This window comes from Tauraco erythrolophus, chromosome 2, assembly GCF_009769465.1.
Source record: "Tauraco erythrolophus isolate bTauEry1 chromosome 2, bTauEry1.pri, whole genome shotgun sequence".
Taxonomy (NCBI): domain Eukaryota; kingdom Metazoa; phylum Chordata; class Aves; order Musophagiformes; family Musophagidae; genus Tauraco; species Tauraco erythrolophus.
In genome coordinates, this window is record NC_141466.1 from 39,870,730 (window position 1) to 39,894,382 (window position 23,653).

General features: G+C 38.3%; 1 protein-coding gene across 2 annotated transcripts in view; it reads right to left on the reverse strand.

The window, feature by feature from the left end:
* ADGRB3 (adhesion G protein-coupled receptor B3) overlaps window positions 1-23,653 on the reverse strand; it is a 470,155-nt gene that overhangs the window by 187,965 nt on the left and 258,537 nt on the right. For both annotated transcript variants that reach the window (XM_086608299.1, XM_086608298.1), the window contains 3 exons: window positions 12,391-12,537; window positions 11,567-11,642; window positions 4,694-4,796 (listed from right to left, as the gene is read on the reverse strand). In XM_086608299.1, the coding sequence (XP_086464425.1) occupies window positions 4,694-4,796; window positions 11,567-11,642; window positions 12,391-12,537 (326 nt within the window). The remainder of the gene's footprint in view (window positions 1-4,693; window positions 4,797-11,566; window positions 11,643-12,390; window positions 12,538-23,653) is intronic.

Sequence of the window (23,653 nt, forward strand, 5' to 3'; positions counted from 1 at the left end):
GATGTTTGTGGTTGGAAGTGAAACTCCAAGGACTTTTCAGTGTGCGGAGTACAGAAACACGGCAGGATAAGGGGGGAGCATAGCTGGGACAAGGGGGACACGATTCCCCTTGTCATTTGTGTGGAACTTAAGACTGAGGGCCAAACTGGCCAATTAGTATTCCATATCATGCAGCGTCATGCCCAGTATAAAAGCGAGGGTCAGCCGGGAAGAGGGGCTTTTTGCGCTTTTGCTCTTTTTGCACTTTTGCTCTTTTGCGCTTGCTGCGCTGTTGCTCTGCTGTTTTTTTTTTCTTTCTCTCCTCTCTACTTTATTGGAGAAGGAGAGACTGTGTGAGTTTTAGTTGCTGGATCAGCCTAAAACCACGACAGTCCTTTTGGCGCCCAACGTGGGGCGCCAATTAAGACTGTCGTGGGTTATGTTGAACCGCCCCACACACAGCCGGTCACTCCCCCTCCCCCACCCCCAGGAATGAGGGAGAGAATTAAAGGATAAACGTGAAACCCGTGGGTTGAGATAAGAGTGATTTAATACAGATGATTACTTAGAAGGACAAAGGGAAATAAAAACCGATTACTTGAGAGGACAGAAAGAAACAAAACCAGATCTTAAAACCGACACCTTCCCCCCCCCCCCTTCCTTTTCCTCCCGGCTCTACCTCCTCCCCCCAGCAGCACAGGGGGCAGGGACTGGGGGAGTGCAGGTCAGTTCATTCCGTGCTGTTACTGCTGCTTCTTTCTTAAAGGAGAAGGAGTCCTTACACCCTTTTCCCCTGCTCCAATGGATCCCCTACCCACGAGGAAAAATCCACAAATTTCTCCAACGTGAGTCCAGCCCACTGGAAACAATCCTTCCCCACAGATTGCTCCAGTGTGGGCTATACCACAGTCTCGGGTACTTAGGGAGCTGTAGCCACTCGCTCCGGCGTGGGTCGTCACGAAGACTCCAGATGCCTTTCTGCCTTGCCGTGCCCCCAACACGACCATCCTCGGGCTCAGGCATCTTCTCCCCACGGGCTGCGAGTGGGTTGCTGCTCCACCGAGGCCGTCCTGGTTGCAGGGGGGCCGCCTGCTATCTCACCACCAGCTGCAGGGGAAACTCAGCTCCGGCACACCTCCTCCCGCTCCATCCTCACTGACCTGCTGTCGATGCGGCTGTTTCTCTCAGATCTCAGTCCTCTCCAGGTGAACTCAGCCCAGTGGGCACCCTGGGAGTGGGGTGCCCCCGAGTTCCCCAGCTGGCTCCGCCGCCGCCATTCTCCGTGGGCGGCGCCGGCCCGACGCAGGCAGCCGCCCGGCCGGGAGCCAGGGAGTGGGGGCAGTGCCCTCCTCCCTTCTCTGGTCGATCCTGGGCGAAGCACCTTTTCCGGTTCCCTTGTCCTGACTTAAATAGGGCAATTCGCAGAGGCGCCCTATTGGCTCAACCCCGAGGGGGATGGCAGTCTGATCCGGTGGCCAGAACTAAGCCTAACCCGGATCCAAAACCGGGGAGGTCGCAGGGAGCAAAATCCCTCTCCTGCCACCAGAACCAGCCCCCCCTCCACATCAAACCATGACAATGAGATTAATTTGTGTTCTACTTTAGCAAATAGTCTATTACATTTTTGGTGAAATTTCTGACAGGAACAAAATTTATGTTAAAGATTGATATTTTCCCTTAATATATATGATATAACTTAGGTTGGAAAACAAAACAAAACAAAAAACTAAACCTATCTTAAACCACCTTAAAATTAAATAGAAACAGCGAACCATAAAACCCAAAATGTCCACAATTCTTCATCAATAAACTTCTAAAATTACTGAAAGGTAAGGACCAGCTCATTTTATGTTCCTCTATTCCTTTCTTTTTTTCTGCTTGATTTTGCAGTAAATTTCACTGAGATATTCTTTGTGATATCATTTTTCTGGGAACTGAATGGTGGGTCATAATGACCATTGAGGGCAAAATAGTCCATTTTTTCTAACCTTGAATAAAATGCAAATCAAAGATCTAGAGTTCAAAGAATTTTCTTCATGCTATTGCCCAGAGACACTAATCCTAATTTGCTACTGACTGAAATATGTGGAACTCCTCCAGCTAAATTGTACCTGCATGACCACTTGAGCAACTGTTTGTAACAAAAAATTACTGCCTTGCAGTCTTTTGCATAACAATACTGTTTACTAAAGCTCTAGTAACTACATAGAATCATAGAATCATAGAATGGTTAGGGTTGGAAGGGACCTTAAAGATCATCTAGTTCCAACCCCTCTGCCATGGGCAGAGAAATCTTCCACTACACTAGGTTGCCCAAATCCTCATCCAACCTGGCCCTGAACACTTCCAGGGATGGGGCATCTACAACTTCTCTGGGCAACCTGTTCCACTGCCTGACCACACTCACACTGAAAAATTTCTTCCGTATATCCAATCGAAATCTCCCCTCTTTCAGTTTAAAGCCATTGCCCCTTGTCCTATCACTACACGCCCTTGTGAAAAGTCCCTCTCCAGCTTTCCTGTAGGCCCCCTTTAAATATTGAAAGCCTGCTATAACATTTCCCCGGAGCCTTGTCTTCTCCAGGCTGAACAGCCCCAACTCTCTCAGCCTGTCTTCATAGCAGAGGTGCTCCAGCCCACGGATCGTCTTCGTGGCCCTCCTCTGGACTCGTTCCAGTAGCTCCATGTCCTTCTTATGTTGGGGACTTCAGAGCTGAACACAGTATTCCAGGTGGAGTCTCACGAGAGCAGAGTAGAGGGGCAGAATCGCCTCCCTCCACCTGCTGGCCACGCTTCTTTGGATACAGCCCAGGACATAGTTGGATTTCTGGGCTGCCAGAGCACATTGCTGGCTCATGTTGAGCTTCTCATCCACCAGACCTCCCAAGTCCTTTTCCTCAGGGGTGCTCTCAATCCATTCTCTGCCCAGCCTGTACTTGTGCTTGGGATTGCCCCGACCCACGTGCAGGACCTTGCACTTGGCCTTGTTGAACTTCATGAGGTTCTCACAGGCCCACCTCTCCAGCCTGTCAAGGTCCCTCTGGATGGCACCCCTTCCCTCCAGCGTGTCCACAACACCACACAGCTTGGTGTCATCTGAAAACTTGCTGAGGGTGCACTCGATCCCACTCTCCATGTCGCCAACAAAGATGTTAAATAGCACTGGCCCCAGTACTGACCCCTGAGGAACACCACTCGTCACAGGCCTCCACTGGGACATTGAACCATTCACCATAACTCTTTGAGAGCGACCATCCAGCCAATTCCTTATCCACCGAGTGGTCCACCCATCAAAACCATGTCTTTCCAGTTTAGAGACTAGGATGTCATGTGGGACAGTATCAAATGCTTTGGATAAGTCCAGGTAGACAATGTCAGTTGCTCTTCCCCTATCCATAAATGCTGTAACCTCATCATAGAAGGCCACCAGATTAGTCAGGCAGGATTTGCCCTTAGTGAAGCCATGTTGTCTGTCACCAATCACGTCCTTATTTTCTATGTGCCTTAGCACAGCTGTCAGGAGGATCAGCTCCATCATCTTGCTGGGCACAGAGGTGAGACTGACTGGCCTGTAGTTCCCTGGATCTTCTTTTTTCCCCTTTTTAAAGATGGGCGCTATGTTTCCCCTTTTCCAGTCATTGGGAACTTCACCAGATTGCCACGACTTCTGAAATATGATGGATAGCGGCTTAGCAACTTCATCTGCCAGTTCCCTCAGGACCCACAGATGCACCTCATCTGGTCCCATGGACTTGTTCACCTTCAGGTTCTTTAGATGGTCTCGGACCTGATCTTCTCCAACAGTGGGCAGTTCTTCATTCTCTCAGTCCCTGCCTTTGCCTTCCGTGACTTGGGCATCTTGGACATCTCTTCTAATTGTCTCTTTCTGACTTAATTTAAACTCTCTCAGCAACATAAACAGATAGAGTTTATATGCCATGCCTTGACATAAATTACTCCCATGTTTATTATTTTTATTTTTATTTTAATATTATTTTTAATATTATTTTAAAAATATTTTTATTTAATATTATTTCCCCAATATTGTACATGACAAACATTTCTTGCAAAAGATATATTTTATCTCCCTGTGACTACTGGGAGATTGCTGACAACAGAAAGAAAAATTGTTAGTATTTTTCATATAGTTAGACATAGAATCCCTTTTTTCAGATTTCAAACATTTTCTATGTGATATTAAAGGCTGAAAAGTACAGAATTAAAAATAGTTGCACAAAAAAATCTCAAACATTGGTAAGAATTGTAAGCTAAATTGGAACTAGAGCATTTTTTTTCAAAGTCTGCTACAACAGGTTAGGTAAATACTGGCTTTTGAATGTTAAAAAATGAAAGAAAAGAAGAAAAGGCCTGAGGAACTATGTAGTTCTATGACCTATGCAAAAGGTTAAGCATTCAGCACAATACTACATTTTCAATTGTATTCATCAAAGCAGTTAATGGAGAGTTTTTGGTAAAAACTGCTGTTTAAATGAAAACCTCAAAACTCATGGAACAACAATTAACTTTATTTTGCACATACGCATGCATGGAACACATATACGTTCCCTTCAAACTATGTTAGACTGTTCCTGAGCTTAAATTTTAGCAGTTAAACTGGATTTTATAACCTGATACTTAAAACAATCCCATTTCTTTCTCTCATACAATCTGAATAATTTTCTTTGAAGAGTTTATCAACTATCCTCATACTTACATTAGACAGATGAGCCAGTTCAATCTCCAGGAAAGAATCCGTAGTTTTGGGCTCAGGTCGTATCGTAACAACAATGATTTTTGAATTAACAACTGTAAAATTCCTGGAAAAAAAGCCGAGTAAAAATGAAAGATATAACTTAGTATGAAGTTAAATGAGGCTTCTGATATTACATTTAAAGAAGTATGTCGTGGGTATTTTCCCTGACCTTAGTTGACAAATATTCAGGGAGAAAATATATTTGTTTGGATGTAGTGGAAACATTCACTTGTTATCAACCATACCCGACACATTAAAGACTGAAGAGCAACAATGGTGGCAGAAGTGCCATTCCTTAAAGTACAATTTACTAATTAGAAGAATGTACTGATGACACAAACATTCTGTCAATGTTTGAACGTATATCATTCGCTTCTCTCAACATAGACCCACTAGCTATGTTTAATAAGAGACAGTCATTTTTCTTCCAAAGTGCTGTTGGATTTTTTTCCGACTGTTAACTGTAAAATTGTGAAGACGGATGAGTGCAATGGGAGATTCTACAGCTCTGTTAATTCTGTGCTCACAAAAAAACCCTATCTGCTTCCAATTTTTGAAAAATGATTGCATTTAGTATAAGTGCAAATCAATCATCTAAATATTTTAAAATTATAATTCATAGTTGTGCCCTGACTGAAATCCCACCAAAAGGAATCAATTTTTTCTTATATACGAGAGATTAGATTTGGTCTTATGTTATTGTACTAGGTTACTCAAATAATTTTCTGTCAATTTGTCTAATTCATGATCAATCTCTCTTTTCATGTAAAATGTGGATCACTATGTTTTGTAGCTACCTTTCTAGGACAGACCTAGTATTGCCAAAGTTATGCTAATACAGGCATAAAGCCACGTTGACATGATGTTCATGTCTGACATCCTTGCTTCTTATGACCCCGTCAGGCTTAGAACAATCATCAGTTATCAGCCTGACTGTTTCTGATCATGATTATGGTATTTCCTTTATATGTCATGCTGCTTTCAACACCTTCTCCTATTCGCACATAAACATAAAACGTCACAGACAGACATATTCACAGGTAGATGTTACCAAAGAAGAAACTAGGCAGTTTAGGTGTAATTATAATAGACAGTATAAATATTCTTTTGTTGCTGTTATTGTTGTTGTTTAATTGCTTATTTCTCAAGGGAAATGGTATTTAGGAATGGATTCCGTTTTGCTGGATCATTGAAACAGGAATTGCCATGGCTACCGTAATAGAAACTTAACTCAGTGGGCACTTTACTCAGCACGAGAAATAAAATTATTCTTCTGGGGAAAGGTATGAATTCTAGTCCAGTTTTACTCAGTCAAAACACATAATGGAAATATAACAGTATTGGCTTTCTATTTTACTTAATTTCTGTTTCTTCCCTTTAGTTGCATTTTAAAGTCTCACACATTGTTGATGAAAACATCTCTCTCTATCAGACTAACATTTAATGTTCAGCAAACTTTCAGTTCATTCTGTCGAGGGGAAGTAATGACAGTACCTTACTGTACATACAGTAGCTGAATATCTACTATTCATGGGGAGAGGCTGTTCAGGAGGGCCTGTTGTGATAGGACAAGGGGTAATGGTTTTAAAATAGAGGGAGGTAGATTCAGATTGGATATTAGGAAAAAATTTTTTACCATGAGAGTTGTAGAGCACTGGAACAGGTTGCCCAGAGAGGTGGTGGATGCTCCATCCCTGGAGATGTTCAAGGCCAGGTTAGACAAGGCCCTGAGCAACCTGATCTAGTTGGAGACATCCCTGTTCCTTGCAGGGGGGTTGGACTAGATGACCTTTGAAGGTCCCTTCCAGCCCTAACCATTCTATGATTCTATGATCTACAAATGTTCCCCAGTAAGGCATAAATAAATAAAAATATTAAAAAAAGAAAACAACAAACAAAACTCCAGATACATACAAAATTGATTTCTCTAACAGATCATGACAGGTGGAAATACAGCTTAGTAGCTATTAAAAGACTTTGTCCATTTTGGAAATTCACATAAGCTAATGTAAATACTGATATTTCAATACTTGTTCAGAGTCAGTCTTTGTAACTGAGAAATGTTTCCTTACTGTATCTAATTTTGGTACAGTTCTGATGCTTCTAGGGTGAGATCCAAAAGAGCACTTAAGGTGCCCAGATTGTAACCTCAGTACATCAATTTTACTTCAGTCTCATTAAAACCCTACCAATCCACTTAAGTTCTGAAGAGCCCCTAGCAGACTGTTTCATCAGAAAATAAACGTAACTGGCTATATCGCTGTGAAATGAAATCTACATCACTCACTGCTGTCCTTTCTGGGCTGAATGTCTAGTTGTGTATCTCATATTTAACTGTTCAGATAGTCCCTGGAAGAATGCAGGCTGGTAAGTAAATTCTAAACTCACATAACGTGTTAAAATGCCACGGAATTAAAGCTCAAAGCATTGTAGATACGAGAATTTCCCTCAAAATCACTAGCACTGTGCCATTGATACGTTTTTTGAAGATAATTTTTTAAACAACAGCTTAATGCTGAGAACACTTACAAAGGAATTTAAGTAATCAGCTTTTCCAGAACATCCTGGGAGGTGGAATATGTGGGTTTCAGTCCCTTTCATATTGGGAATGACACAGAATCGGAATGACCAATCTCACACTTCCTGGACAAATGCATTGTCTTATAGCTTTTCTGTGGCAGGTGGAGAGTGACTTCACCATTACCTCTTTCTCCTTCTTAAAAAAAAAAATATAAAATTTATCTAAAATTTATCTTTAATGATAAGTGAACTTGTACAGGATAGTGCTCTACTGACGGTCCAGAAAAATGCACATCGGGGTTAAATTTTGAAATCAATTACTCAAAAAATATATTAAATTCCCTGGGAACTACGGTTGAATAAATCCTTGAAGATTCAAGACAACAAACATTAAGTAAAAGGTCAAGAAGAACTTCCAGAGCTGCTGTCCTAGTGTTTTTTCTGATCTGAATTAATAACAATATTACTAAAATAGTTGTTTTACTAAGCTTTTTTGCTATCTGGGTAAATATTTTGAGAGTATTCTTTTATGTAAGGGTATACATCTTGATTCTATGCGACATGAAAGTCAGGTTTTCTTTTCTTTTTAGAACGACTCTATGTTGGTCAAGAAAAACGGACTTATGAATAAGGCATGTTGCTATCTCAAGACAGTATGAAAAAAGTTATAATTCAACGTGTAAATGTTGTATACAATACAAAAAATTAAGGATTCTATAGCAGTAATGCTATGCAATAAAACGCGTCTCAAGTACTCTGTCCTCAGTCTAACAAAGCTGACCAAAGGAAGTTTAAGGGCCTTTTTAACTGTACAGCACCCAAAGGAGGGGGTCAGGAATGATCTTTCAAATAGGGAAAGAGAACATTTCAGTGCAGGAAATTATAGCAGGAAAGGTATGGTGGTTGTTTAAGTGATGGGGAAAAAAGCTTGCTACAGCAAAATCATCGATTCTCTATTTGTTTTTATTTGTTAAGGGAAAAGTTAAAAAACTATCTTACAGTATGGCAATATGCAATATATTCCTTCAGAGTGCCCAGAAGAGTCATAATATATAATATCTTTTAGATGAGTATTATACTGAGAATCAATTTTCTGTGAACCTAACAATAACATAAATGTGCTCAGGGATGAAAGAGCAATCGAAATAATATTCAGTCTATAGCGCTCAAAATATTCAATATGTCAATATATGATTTTTAAAAATCCATATGACATTACAAGAACAGTACAATGCAGCAAAGTATATTAAGAAATAGAATCTGATGAAGTTTATTTACTTGCACATGGAAAAAAAATAAAATTTTATTTTTATAAGGAAGAATAAAGTATTTTTCTCTTCTTCTCCCTAACCTCTTACTGAAACAGTCCTGGCAAAATTCTTTGAATAAAATACATGTACCATTAGGATTAAACACATTTTCCAAAAATCTCTATATTAATGTAATTGCCAAGTTTTCACCTCACACTGTGTTTACAAGACTGACTTTTAACAGATTCTATGCTAGTAAAAACAAGAAAAATCAAGCCCATATGGTAAAACACAGCTAATTTTGGAGTTTGTGCAATATATTGTATAGGCTGTCTAAGATAATGAAATCCTTACTTTACTCACAGAACACCTGTGATGTAGTAGATGGGGATTCTGTGATTAGGTGCTTTGAAAGATTTTCCCTAAAGATATACCAAGATATTTTTTATTTATTTGTTTGTTTATTTTAAACAAAGTTCCTTGTGTTGAAGCAGAAGCTTGCATACCTTTTAGTACCGATATTAAGGAATGTATTGGAATGTGCATTAGCTTTGTTCTTGTGAAAATTACAAAAAGCAGGCTTTCAATATTTAAAGGGGGCCTACAGGAAAGACGGAGAGAGACTTTTTATCAAGGCCTGTAGTGACAGGACAAGGCACAATGCATTTAAACTGAAGAAGGGTAGATTAAGTTTGGACATAAGGAAGAAATTCTTTACAATGAGGGTGGTGAGGCACTGGAACAGGTTGCCCAGAGAAGCTGTGGATGTTCCACGACTGGAAGTGTTCAAGGACAGGTTGGATTGGGCTTTGAGCAACCTGATCTAGTTAAAGATGTTCTTGCCCATGGCAGGGGGTGGATTAGATGATCTTTGAAGGTCCCATCCAAACAAAACTATTCACTTATTCTACGATTTTATGAAAACAGTTTGAAATTGTGCCATCTTTGAGGTACTATTTTAAGATCTTGAGATCAAATACAACTGCGATAGGGAAAGAATCCAGCATGATACACTTCCTGATGAGGTAAGAGATGTAAGCTGTAAAAGTTTCAGTATAACTTGATTGTAAATATTAAAGAAGTGCAAAGAAGTACTGAGGCACTGTACTCTGCACAAAGAAGAGACTAGAGATACTTGAGAATAGGTGTTATATTTTCATATCACAGACTAATAATGACTTTTATTCCTTATTCACATATGTAAGAGACAGTAATAGTGCTCATTTCCTTCTCTTGGGCAGCTGAGAATTGGATTCAAATAATACTGAACATATTCAGAGGCGAAGTGGGATATCTTCATATTTGAATTTCTAAAGACTTCACTTATGAATAGATATACATAGATTATTAGACCATTTTGCTTTAGAAGCTTAGAAAACCTCTCTATGAACTGAATTGTACAGAGAAATAGCCAAATTTGCTGTGTAAATCAGTAACCAGTTGAAAGTAGAACAGATAAAAGCAAAAAATTCAGGAGATGAGAGGCACTTTCTCATAGTGCACAGTACTTAGGTTGCTGTACTTTTATGTTCCTATTCTGCCCCTATTCCTGATACTTGGGATGCTATGGATTCTAGAGAAAATCTAGTAAGGCCTATAAATCTCACTTTTCTAATGGATGAAACAAAAGCCCTGAAAGGCTTTTCATATAAGTAAATATACAGCATTCAGGGTACACACTTGTTTTCTGTAAACTAAATCTATTGATGATATATGATCATATATTATGGTTTACAATATAAAGGTCTGAAAGCTACATGGCCACCTCAATGTTTTCCTAGGATTGGCAGATTGTCTCTAAGGTCTGCCAAAAAGGACTGACCACAATAGCCATTTGGCTCTGTTTCTTTGAATCTGGGAGAGGAGAAGAAAAAATATTTCTCACAAACATCTCTTCCTTTCTGGCTAATTTCAGGAACCACCACAACAAATGGAAAGTGCTTAGTGACATTTCGGAAGTGGATGACCTGTCATTTATATCACGCCTTAAGTGTAGATGGCTCTCGCCAGCACTCCCTGGGCTTGCAGGTGCCCTGCCAGGACATCGCTGTTTGAATTGCGCTCTACCTCAGAGAGATTTCTGTCCCCAACATTGCAGCTACTCATTGCACAGTGCATTGCAACTTTACTGGGAAGCAGTGTTTTTTTTTCCTTAGGACTGAGTCTTTTTTGTTTTCAAATGGATTTTGGCAAAAACCTGTTGTTTTTCCATCCTTTGTTTCATTTCCTGAAGTTTTGGTTAAATAGAGGAGGGAAAGGTGATCTGGTGTCTTCCTAATTACTATCCTTTCTAATTATTGTGAATTCATTAACAGCTATTGTGACACAATCTGCACCCGTTTCTTTTACTGTAAAAGGACATTAGTAGACCAATGATGCACAGTATCATGTGAAATAAGACAGTATTAATGGACCATGAAATAATCTTAACCAGTAATTTGAGAAGAGGGGAGGAAATCTTTATTTTCAAATTGGCTGTTATCAAGCACAGAAAGGCAAAAATGAAACAAGACACCCTCCTATGTCTTTATGAATTTGTATGGCCCTCATAACTGACACACCACAGCTGTTCAGGCACATGCATGTCTTGTTTCTAAAATGGATCCTCTCTATAGCTCTGCTGTCCCTTCTGAATATAACTTGCACTGAAAAGTACTTGGAAAACTAAAGACCTCTGTAGATTAGACAACCTTAGTACATCAGATTATGATGTCATCACTAGATCATTTGTACTAACTGGACAACAGTAGTTTGAAGCACAAGTGGCCTGAGCATTGATGTTTATCAGTGTGCATACCTCTAATCAAACATTTCTGTAATTAAGCTTAATATATATGACATAAAATATAAATTAAGCTGATTTGATAAAAAGGATAATTCCATCATACAAATGACTAAGCATGAAAGAAAAATAAATATGCACAGAAATATCTTAGATAATAGAAAAGAATATCCAACAATACCAATATGCAAACAGTATTGGTTGTCTGCTTTTATTCTGACATGTAGTGTAGTTATGATTGTGAAATAGTATAATTCACATTGTGTTCATGAAATTTCTTACCTCAAAGTGGGTAAAATGAGTTCTAAATTTTTATATAGCACTGCTCCAAGTACAAATACAGTTGATTCATCTAGTTCTGAAAAGAGTAAGGAAAAAAAGATTTTTAAACTCTCTTTCCCAAGCCTTCATCAGCACAAAAAACTATGAATATCATTTATCTTTCCAGTAGAAATTTTATTTTAAATAAACGATCATAATTTTGAATTATGTCCTGGAAGTCTGTCATAAAGATGTAGCACTGTCAGTAATACATCAAAAGATTTAAGTCACTGAAAATTACATCAAAAAATCCATCATTGTGTACTGACATCCATGTGAGTTCATTTACCTTTAAAATTAAGTATCATCAAAGACTCTTTAGTTTAATGCCTAGTTAGAAAATTCTCTAATGTCAGAGATCTGCACGGCAACAGTGTTTGTAAATTCCATCTGAAGCCAGGATAATTTGCCTGCTGAGCATCCTTTGGCAAAAATTAGGTCACCTGTTGGAATGACCCAGTCTGTTGGAGTGAAGCAGCTTCAGAGAGTTCAGCAGAGCTGTACTTCAGGACATCTCGTATCACCACAGGTACAATCCCATGCACAATAACTAAGCATTTGCTCTTTGGTGTAGAAAATAATGTCTAGGGTTTCTGCAACATTTTTTGTTCAAGATGCTGAAATTAAGCCCCAACATTTCCCTCTGGGATAAGCTGTGGGTACTGCATTTCTTTTGAAAATGAGTAAAACAATCACTTCTGTATCATACAGTGGTCCTATGAGACAGATTCTGAGTTTCCCTGTTAAAGCTAACACAAAATTACCATACTGATATGCTTCTTTACCTGTTGACATAGGGGTGAAGATATTTTTTGGAATGACAACCCTATCTTCTGAGTTTCGTGCCCAATCAACCATTCCTTTTCTTCCTTTCATGGGGAAATTGATGTCGGTTAAAACAGATGCAGCAGGAAGCTTCTGGATGCTAGCCACTAGTAAGAGAAATCACAAAATCAGATAAAATTGTGTTGCATACTTTAAAGCATCATATGATGATAACAGTACAGCAATAACAAAAATGTTTAATAATACATTTCAAGTAAACCAGGAATTTATAGGACATTAAGTGGCACAGAAAATGTAATCTTCTCTTTATTATGCCGTTCTACTATGGATTAATTGTGTCGCATTGATTGTATCATTTGTCAGCCAGATTCTGATTAAGTTTCTTAACAGAGATTATTGAATGTACTGGTTTATGCCCTGAAATTCATACACAAGGACATCGTCGTGTCTTCAGAGCAAATTCTAAAATGATCAAATGTGACAGTGAAAGGAAAAGGATGCTGCAAATTGCTTTGGGAAACAAAACTGCTAGATGCAGGCTAATGAAGCAATAACAGAGTTTTTATCCCCTATACAGGCACAATTTCAAGATAGACTCATTAAGGAGATTCACATATTAAAAGACCTCATTGTTTCCACACAAATGAGAAAAATGTGGTATAGCACTTGATTTCTTTTCCTTGAAAGAGTCATCCCCATTCTGAATTCTTAATTATATTTTTTTTCCATCTAAAAAACTCCAAAGCCCCAAACAACATCACTATTATATCTGTAACAGTTATAGAAAGACAGAAGAAATAGGTATCAAATCTAATAATAGGCAGTTTGGATTTTTGTTTACTCATTCCCATTTTCTCTCTGTTCTCTAACTCAACTATTATCTGGAAATCAGCTTCAGCTTTGCTGTGAAATCTAACTATGACTCCATGGCAACACTGTCAGTGTCTAGTAAGACTCAAACTACTTTTAAGGAACTGACAGGGCTGCAAGTGTTTACGTACACTCAGAGAGATGACAAACACCACATTTGGAGCCCTAGCTCTGTTCCTAATGTAAACCATGTTGATAGCCATTTCCTGTGCAATGCTCTTGCTAATCAGTTTATGAAGAGGCTAATGTAGTTGGAAGAGTTCAGACATCAGGACTATACTTTGATCTGCATAATGATTTCACTGCACGGACTCTGCAAGGGGACTTAAATATAAAGACAATGGGGGACAGCTGTAAAAACAATCAGAACAGCAAAATTAAAGTAGAAAACCATTAGATGTCTCATCAGTGGATTTTATTCGAAAGGAAACTGTAATTCAAATCCAAGAGAAGAGGAAAATTAAGAGGTTAATAATATTAACTCCACAAATGCATTCCTTGATAACTGACTCTTAGTTTCAAATTAGACTGGTTTTGTATTATAGAATCACATTAGTGAGGTGGTACTTGAGGTTATCTCAGACTTTCCATTATAAAACTATCATCAGGGCTTTACAATGCTAGTTACAAACCCCTCTGGGCTGAAACTGGCAATACATTCCTAGCCCTAAAGGGATGCTTGTCTTGTGAATTTTCAGGCGGTACTTGGAGGGAGAAGAGTTCATGTGTTTCAGAATTACTGGGGCATAAAATGGATTGCGTGTTTTCACATGCAATCAATGGCTATACAGAATATATTAATATTGTAAAAATGGATTTTTTCCATAGTTATTAAAATCTAAAAAGAATTTTATTTTCTACACAAATAAAATTAAACTCACAGTTATTTAGTTTTCAAAATTAAACACAGCCTGTATAAGACAATATTGGGTTTTTTATTTGCACGGTATTCATCTGTGTAGCTAACTATCTATCTATCTAATTAGCTAGTAGAGCCTTAATATTTCATCCACCTTTCAGATGACAGTTCCCTTTATTGAAATAGGAAATCAATGTTATTCAATGGAATTCACTCTGCAAAACAAAAAACCACTTTAGGACTGGATAAATGGTGAGGGTCTATCTAGGATAGTACCTTTCTGGGCTCTGTCTATCTCTGTATTTTAAACAGGGCCATTCATCATAGTACCTAAGCACTACTTAGAACTAAAGATTCCAAAACATTTGTTAGCATTTATGTGATGAATAACAGAAAAACTAAACATAAAACTTAACATTTGGCTATGGTTTACATGCAATAAATATATTTATTTATTGGGCAGTGTTAATTTTACAGTTGGACTTGAGGATCTTAAAGGTCTTTTCCAACCTAGATGTTTCTATGATTCTATATATTCCCATTCATGGTTCAGACAAGTTTTTATGCTACTCACAAACAAACAAAAGTGTTTTTATTTCATTTCACAGAAGATGCAATCTTAACATGCTGGAGATCTAGGACCTCTGCGTAGACAGAGACAGTACACAGCACTCAGACTAAAACAATAATTGAAACAGATTTTCCAAAATACTTGCTCCATGTCCTGCAAAGTCTGCCTCTTACAGATCCACACAGATTATTAGGTCCTTCTTTAGCCACTTTTTGAATGATTCCAGAAGGATGTGTCTACTAATTGAAAACATGGCACTAACATTTGAAGATATAAGATAATTTAATGCAATCTGACTGGAGGCAACTAGTTCAGTCCATCAACATGGCCAGGTGGATACAGGACACAGTTCCCACCTCTTCAGTGCCACTGTGAAGTGTATTTTCTTTTGAAGTGAATATTCTTATTAAATATTAATATACAACTCATTTCAGTGAGATCTTGGAGCATGACCAGCTGTATTTCCACTGTGAAATGTGGCTTTGCTGCTCTCCAATTCAGTTTTAATCTTCACTTTATTGTGAACATAAAAATCAACAGGCCTTTTAGGGGAGAATGTGTATAATCCAGGTACTGGGTTACTCACATGCCAGAAACTCAAATATCAGTTTTTTATACAATTGCTATACATAGATAATGAGACAGAATAACACGTAACTCACTTTGTACTTTATTCTATTCTTTTTATGTTGGGTTTGTATTAGAAAATGATGCTTCAAGTACTGGAATCCAAATGATTCAGTTCTGTAATTGCCACACAAGCACTCTGTCTTCTCATTTGGAAAAAAACAAAAGTTGCATTTTTAATTTTTTTTAAAACAAATCAAAATATTTTGTCCTGAATTTGTGAGACAGAACACTAGCCAATACGGACATTCACAGGCACTGTGGCAGAAGTATTTTTGCTTGTTTATACACACGTAGAAACTGTATAATACTGGAAAAACATTCAATGAAATATTAATAAGAACCACCTTCTAAAGTGAAAAAAAGGATGAAAAAAGAGAAGAAAAAGAAAACTAAACCAAAAATTATCTAAGCTGAAGTTGAAGAAAATCTGCATGTGTCATATTAAATTAAGGAACTGTAAAATACAAACTTCCCATATATACCATATATGACATGTCTAATTCTCTCACATAAAACCATATTTGACTTATTGCTGTAATACATTCTTCTGTTCTAATATGAATACATCTTATGGACTGTTTAAGCTGAAGACATAATATCGACAAGTAATCAGCCTCATTACTCAGATCACTCTTAACAGTTTGCACATACCCTACTGTAGACACAATCAAAACTTTTCCAATATGGAAAATTCTCATTGTTATTTATTTGAATTATGGCATTGCTCAAAAAAAAAGAATAAATATGCAGAGCTTGCACTAATTTTGAAAAATTCTTTGGTTTTTATTTAACCAGCATGAACCAGAAATGAAAAAGCCATCCAGAGGGGTCTTGGCACGAAAAAAACTCAGAGACAGAATGTTTGAATGTAAAGAAACATGTTTAGGGTGCAGAGTATGTTGCATTCTTTCATTTTCTGGACAGCCTCTCTTGTTGTGGCTCCTATATACCTTCAATTAAAATTTTAATGATTCCCAAATGTTGAAAAAGAAAATAATGTAGAAAAAGGAATTGCATCCATGGCATTTGACTGTATTCCACATTTGAAGAATGCAGGAAGTAGAATATCATCTTTATTTCTTAAAAAAATGGCACAATCATACTTCTGAATCTTGCAGGTGAAATTTATATGTCCTAGATGGAAGAAATGCTTACCTAGCTACAAGCTGGAACATGGAGAAAAATCCTTTCTTTTTAGAATTCTTTGAGCATTCTTTTGATACGCATTAGTATAAATGACAAGACAGTGGTTCAATTACAGATAAGAACACATACCTATTTGATAACTCCATAATAGCTATTGATTCAGAAAAACCTATTTAAGTAGTCTAGTCTAATCAGTTTAGTGATTGTTTTGACCCCTAACGGATTCATTTTAATATCCTTTACAATCATATCTCTATTTAACCTTTATTTCATTTTCATGCTGCAGTAGTAGACAACCTGTTCAATACTGCTCTACTGAAAATTTCAGAATTCGCAACTACTAACTGTTCTTACTTACTGAGTAAAATAAAATCTTGTTGGAACTGATTAACTCCAAACTCATAGGAATGGAGAATTTTCCATGACTATACAAATGATCTGATTGTCTTACACACAGTAATACGTGAAAGATATTTAAGCAGTTTATTTAAAGCATCACAAAAGTGGTTAATTAATGTGTCAAGAAAATTCTGAGTAAAATAAAAATTGTATAGTTCTTTTCCACTAGCCCTTGCAAATCATCATCTAGAATAGAAAAGATGAAATGTATTGCTACAATCCCTATAACCCTGAACGAATTATAAGCTACTCCGTGCAACTTTCAGTAGCTCTTTGACTGATCTGGGTGGCTAAATAATAAAAGATAAAGCAACCAAGTAAGCGGCACAAATCATCTTCCTCTTCTCTTTACTATCCACCTATTAGCCTCCCATGTTGAACAAAAACTGGTAACATTTCAGAATCAGCCCCTCGAATAATACTGATCAGCTTAGAACAGGAAACCAGATTCACTGAAAGGCATGACAGAAAAACAACTGTTTGCTCATGGACTAAATACAACTTCAGCTCTCACACTAGAGATTTAAGTTTTAAAATTGCAACACAAGTCAAATTAAACAGTCGATCCCTATCCTTATCACAGATGGAACCAAAACTTTTAGAAAAGATGCTCAAAATCTAAGTCTGAATTTTGTACCATTCAGGTATTTACAAAAGAGGATACAACATTGGTTATGATTCTCTTTTCTCGTAAGTTATAACATTCTGGGTTTGTTGTGCTTTACAGTACAGTAACTATGTTGATCCCTAATTTATAATCACTTACGATACAGAGGAATAGGAATTAATTGTTTTAAAAGTCATCAGTGCCTTGACTGAATTGGAAAACCAGATACAGAAATCTATGGGATTAGCATAAAATGTCAACTTCTGCTTAACCCTCCCTGTCAGAGCAAGAAAAAAGAGCTCTGACTGAATTTGAGCCACAAACAACAGAGAATGGCTATGCATATTAGCAGCATTGTTCGCTCTTTTCCTGTCCTATTTTGGCTTGTCCGTTGACTGCATGCTAGACAGATATTATTCATCCTTTAGTAAACTTGAGTTCATCACACAACAAGTTTCAATTTTTCAGACAGAGGATATTATACTGCCCTTCTGGGACAGCTACTGCTAAATTGATTTCTGGGTAAAATAGTCATGAATAGAAGTGCCATTGTTACAGATGTTAAGAATAAAGAGTATGAAAGGGTTTTTTTTTGTTAAAATTCAGAATATTGAGCATTTCTGCAAACATCTCTGTTCAGAAGACCTAATTAGAATAATATTTATACATTTTAGAATTATTCTGTTGACTCTAAATGTTTTTATAGAATAAATAAGCTTATTTAAGTCAACTCATGTTGGATACATGGGGAACAAAGTCTTGTCTGGCTCATCATCAAAGAGTGAGATGGACATATCGAAGATGATATTCATAACAGATTTGCTCTATCCACTTAAAGACCATCATTTTAAAGACAATCTGCAACAAACACAATTGGTGGAACCCCCTTTTCAAGGAAAACAATTTGTGGATCTCCAGATTTGCTATGGAACTTTGTATCTTAGCAGACTCAACAATCTCCTTTAAAATCCTTCTCTCAGTACAAAGATAAAATCCATCTCTTACCACTCAGAATATTATGTATAACAGAGGGACTGTGGTGAAGTGACATCCTCTTATATGAACATAAGAAGAACAACCTGGTAATTTTCCCTCTGCAAATAATACTCATGAAATCTCCCTGCAGTGAATCAACATCAAACAATGGTCAGAAAAACGTTCCTAAGAAATTATAACTTAACAAATCGACTACTTCTTATGACTATCAACACAGAAATGACGTCTTCTTAAATTAGAACCTTGTTATGTCCTACTGTTCCACGGGCAGAAAAGAGACGAATGTCTCCAGAAGCCTGCTGGGCAATTGCATCCCTGAATCTCATCAGCCCATAGAAGCTACCCTCTGACTATTCAAGCTTTGGGCAGCAAGACGCACTACTGGTATACACAGAAGTAGAAGTAGACATTTCGTAGATATTTTCACTAATCAGCCATATGTTCTGCATGAGTCCCTCCTTTGGTGTCAAGCAAACTGTGCCTTAAATGGGCTCGCTTGAAGGTTAAGAATAATGCTTTAGGTTAATTAAGAAGCTACCTTAACAGTGATCTCTGAATATTTCCCTTCTGTATTCTACTGAAAATGCAATAGGGAAGAGAGGTACCTCTTACCCTTTTGGTTGTAAAATAACACATTTATCAGCAATAAGCAACTTAGGGAGCTAGTAAACTCATTTCTACTTTGATCTTGCAAGCCACTGTAGTCCTTTAAACAATATGAAGAATAAGTAAACACACAGTCACATAACTGTACAATGTCTTGTATCGGATTTATATGGCAAGGTTTTGTAGTGCCGGGGCTACAGATGTGGCTTCAGTGAGAGGCTGCTAGAAGCTTCCCCCATGTCAGATGGAGCCAATGTCAGATGGCTCCAAGATGGAACCACCGCTGGCCAAGGTCCAGTCAATTAGCAACAGTGGTAGTGCCTCTGTGATAACATATTTAAGAAGGTGGAAAAAAAAACCCCTGTGCAACTGCAGCTAGAGACAGGAGTGAGAATACGTGAGAGAAATAACTCTGCAGACACCAAGGTCAGTGAAGAAGGAAGGGCAGGAAGTGCTCCAGGCGCTGGAGCAGGGATTCCCCTACAGCCCATGGTGAAGTCCATGGTGAGGCAGGTTGTGCCCCTGCAACCCAGGGGGCAGGACATGGGGAGTGCATGCTGGAGCAGTCTGTTCCTGAAAGAATACACTCCATGGAAGGGACGCCACAGTGGAGCAGAAGAAGAGTGTAAGGAGTTCTCCCTCTGAAGAGGAAAGAGTGGCAGAGACAACTTGTGATGAATGGACTGCAGACCCCATTCCCCATCCCCCTGCACTGCTTGGTGGGAAGAGGTAGAGAAAATTGTGAGTAAATTTAAGCCCGGGAAGAAGAGAGGGGTGAGGAGGTGTTTTTAAGATTTATTTTTTATTTCTCAGTATCCTACTCTGATTTGATTGGTAACAAACTAAATTAATTTTTCCTCAAGTCAAGTCTTTTTAGCCCATGATGGTAATTGATGAGTGATCTCCCTGTCCTTATCTCAACCCACGAGCTTTCAGTTATATTTTCTCTCCTCTGTCCATATGTCTGAATGTGCTCCCAAAAGCCTGTAACAAATGCCAGCAATACACTACCATATCAGTAACATGACCAGAGTAATATTTAGGACAAGTTAGAAAGGAGCATGTCTTCAGGCAACGATCGGGATGCATTTAATAAACACTCGGATCTCTTCTGCTACTTACACAATTTAAAATAGGCAGCAGGCAAGTGTTTTCTTTTGTTTCTGTGCACATTTGTTGCTCAGTACCAAATTCTGTACTTCGGGAAGAACTCAGGAATATACTATTTTCAAAGACTCATGAAATATCACATATGCATATGCATTCTTTTGAGTGATTTTGATTGCACATTTGTTATGATAAAAAATCTAGCTTGATAAAATTAAAATAGGTAAAGCGTAAGATTACAATTATTCTTTTTCCAAATTCTTCCTTGTTCCATGCATGGGAAAAAAATGGAAAATAAAAAATTAAAAGCTCAAACAGTAATTAGAGCATTAAGAATTGTTGTTACAGACAATAAAAACTTTCTTCAAAAAAAATACTATGGAAACTATTTATTATTACTTACCATTAATGCATGCTATAAGAGAAATATGGCTATTTGCAGCTGGCCAATGTGGAACGTAAGAACAAAATCACTTTTAAATTTGCAAATCTGAATCACAAGTTGAAAGAAAACCCAGTTGAACTAGTGAAAATGTAAACAATTTTTAATGAGCAGTCAGAACAAAACGTTCTCATGATAAATGGAATGCTTCCTCAAATACGTGGTTATTCAGAAAAATGCTTTAAACAAAACATGGTAGGAGGCTGTACTTCATTAACTAGAAGATAACTCCATCTTCTGGGAGTTATACTGAAGAAGATGAAGACATGATGTGCGGCTTTTGGCTGGAGTAGAGTTAATTTTCTTCATAGTAACTAGCATGGATTTGATGGACGGACCACTCGGTGGATAAGGAACTGGCTGGATGGTCACACTCCAAGAGCTGCGGTCAACAGCTCTATGTCCCAGTGGAGACCCGTGATAAGTGGTGTTCCTCAGGGGTCGGTACTGGGACCAGTGCTGTTTAATATCTTTGTCGGCGACATGGGCAGGGGTTTGCTGATGAGCAAGTTTGCTGATGAGACCAAGTTGTGTGGTGTGGTCCACACGCTGGAGGGAAGGGATGCCATCTAGAGGGACCATGACAGGCTTGAGAGGAGAGGCCATGAAAATCTCATGAAGTTCAACAGGGCCAAGTGCAATGTCCTGCACCTGGGCTGAGGCGATTCCAAACAATCCCAGAGCCCATCCTACAATCTTAGCATACTGTAGATATTAGATACTATAATCTTAGCATTTCTTGATCAGCATCAAATTACTTCTCTAGTGAGTATCTTCCATTCAACCTTGAGACCCAGCTGTCCTAAGCCATTGCACCCCCATTACACGCACCCCTCTACAGCTTTAGCTGCTCATGCTCAAAATCGCCTCTGATATAATACAACTTTGTGACTCAGATCAAACTACTGTGAAAAGGGCTGTCAGAAGTGGGGGTCTGCATCCCTTCACTCCGGAGCTACACTTAAGCTGAATCAGCTGTGATTGTGCATGGGCATGTATTTTCATGTTTGAATCTTGACCTGTAGATTTGGTATCAAGGTCAAATGACCTTGGACCTGCGTTTTCACTATGGCCTTGCCGAGAGATCACTGAACTGAATACCACCACTGGACAGGATCCTGACCCTGACGCTGTGACCTGACTTCCTGGCTTGATGTCAGATCTGCTTCGTCACTATGGACTAATCGGGTGATCTGGAATATTAGTTAGGCCTGGCTACCATCACAGACCTCCTCTGCTCTTCTTGTTTGGGTGCTGTGGGACCTCGCCTTTCACAGCGAGGCTACTGTGCATGCCCTACTGTCTTCTGGTTTCTCTCACAGAGCAGTCCACTCTTGCTTCTCCCTGAATGCAGCACCTGATAAGCAGATGCTGCAATGTCTACCTTGTAAATGCCCTCAAGATAGGCTTGAACAGAGTCATACCGAAAATCCGAAACAGAACTGTCAGGAACACAGGTCTCCTGTGTCCCAGTTTCATGTTCAAGCCATGATTCTAACCTTCCTCACAGAATTCATAACTAGGTCTCTGTTTTCTGGAGGCGTGTCTAATTCATATTGAATGTTCTCCATGGAGGGGATAAAGTGAATTAAGATTTGCTTAAGGGATTTTAAAAAGTTATCCTGGGGCACTGTGAAATCTAATTGTCAGGGTAATGCACACATGCTTTATTTAGATTGTTTACATCATGCATGGCACAACGAAAACTCAGTACCTCAGTGGGACATATAGACACTACTCAATATAAGTAGTAAGTAATACTAATTAGCCTCAGTTTGATTTACTTGTTCACATTGTTGAATTCTAAATTAACTTTAATAACTCAGGAGAAATATCTCAGAGTTATTATGGTAATTTCAATAGAACAACTGCACAATGAGGAGATGCTTTAAAAAACATCTAACTAGAAAATTGGGCCTGTAAAGAATGGCAGAGCTTGGTTATTATGAGCTGTTATAATGCAATCACATGAATCAATATGGCATGTGGACCTTTTGCTCAGCTCTTGTTATCCAATTCTGGTCATTCCATCTCCAGCATCCCCTGCTTTTTCCCTCCCACTTCCCCCAAATGAGAGGCTTTTCATGTTTGTCAAAGTTGTGGGAGGAGGAATCAAAAAGGTTCAAGGAATGAAAACCAAGAGTCAACTAAATGAAATGTTATACCACTGCAGTTTCACTCGTCTGAATTCAGGTGCATTACACGTCCATTAATTTTGAGTGCAGTTGACAGAAAAAGATAGAGATGTCTATGTAGGGTTGCTTGGGTTGATTTCTCAGGGTTTCAAAAAATCATCTGAAATTTGCACATATTGCATAGTGAGCTTAAACCACATTTTAGGAATAATGGATTAACCCTTGCCTGTGATCAAGCACATAAAATGCAAGCACATTATTCCCGTGGTCAGTGCCATAGCTAATCATAGCATCTGGTCAAAATATTAACTCAAGAAATAGCAAAGCATTATACCTGCAGCAGATAGGCTTCTATTCTTAAAAAGTGTATTTGGATTCAGCTGACTTTTCAGATGCCCTTGCAGCGCCTTCAGTTTTGCTTTTACATGCAGTAGAGAATTACCACTTTGGACATCCAATCTGCAGAAACTACTGTGAATAAGAAAACATCTCTGGTTTTCCTAAGGCATGACAGATGCCATGAAAAGGAGTGATCACCATGCCTGGCTCTTCAACAATTGCATTACTAACATATATACCTGATATGATTCTGCTCTCTGGCACTACATCCTATCTGCAACCTGTTCTCTGTTACAGTTATTTCAATACGAATTTTGGTTTTATTGCTATTGTTATTTCTTTTCTTGTGCTGTTCATTGCAGTATGTTTATAAAATATATATGTATGGGAGTCCCCCAAACTATACTGATTTGGCTAACTATCCCTTATTTCCTGAAGTATTGCCTGTAGGTGGAAGCTCTGTAAAGTTAAAATTCAATTATACAATGTGCAATACTCCAGAAAACACAATTATATCTATGATACAAAGCAGAAAGGAGGAGTTTGCTCCAGATT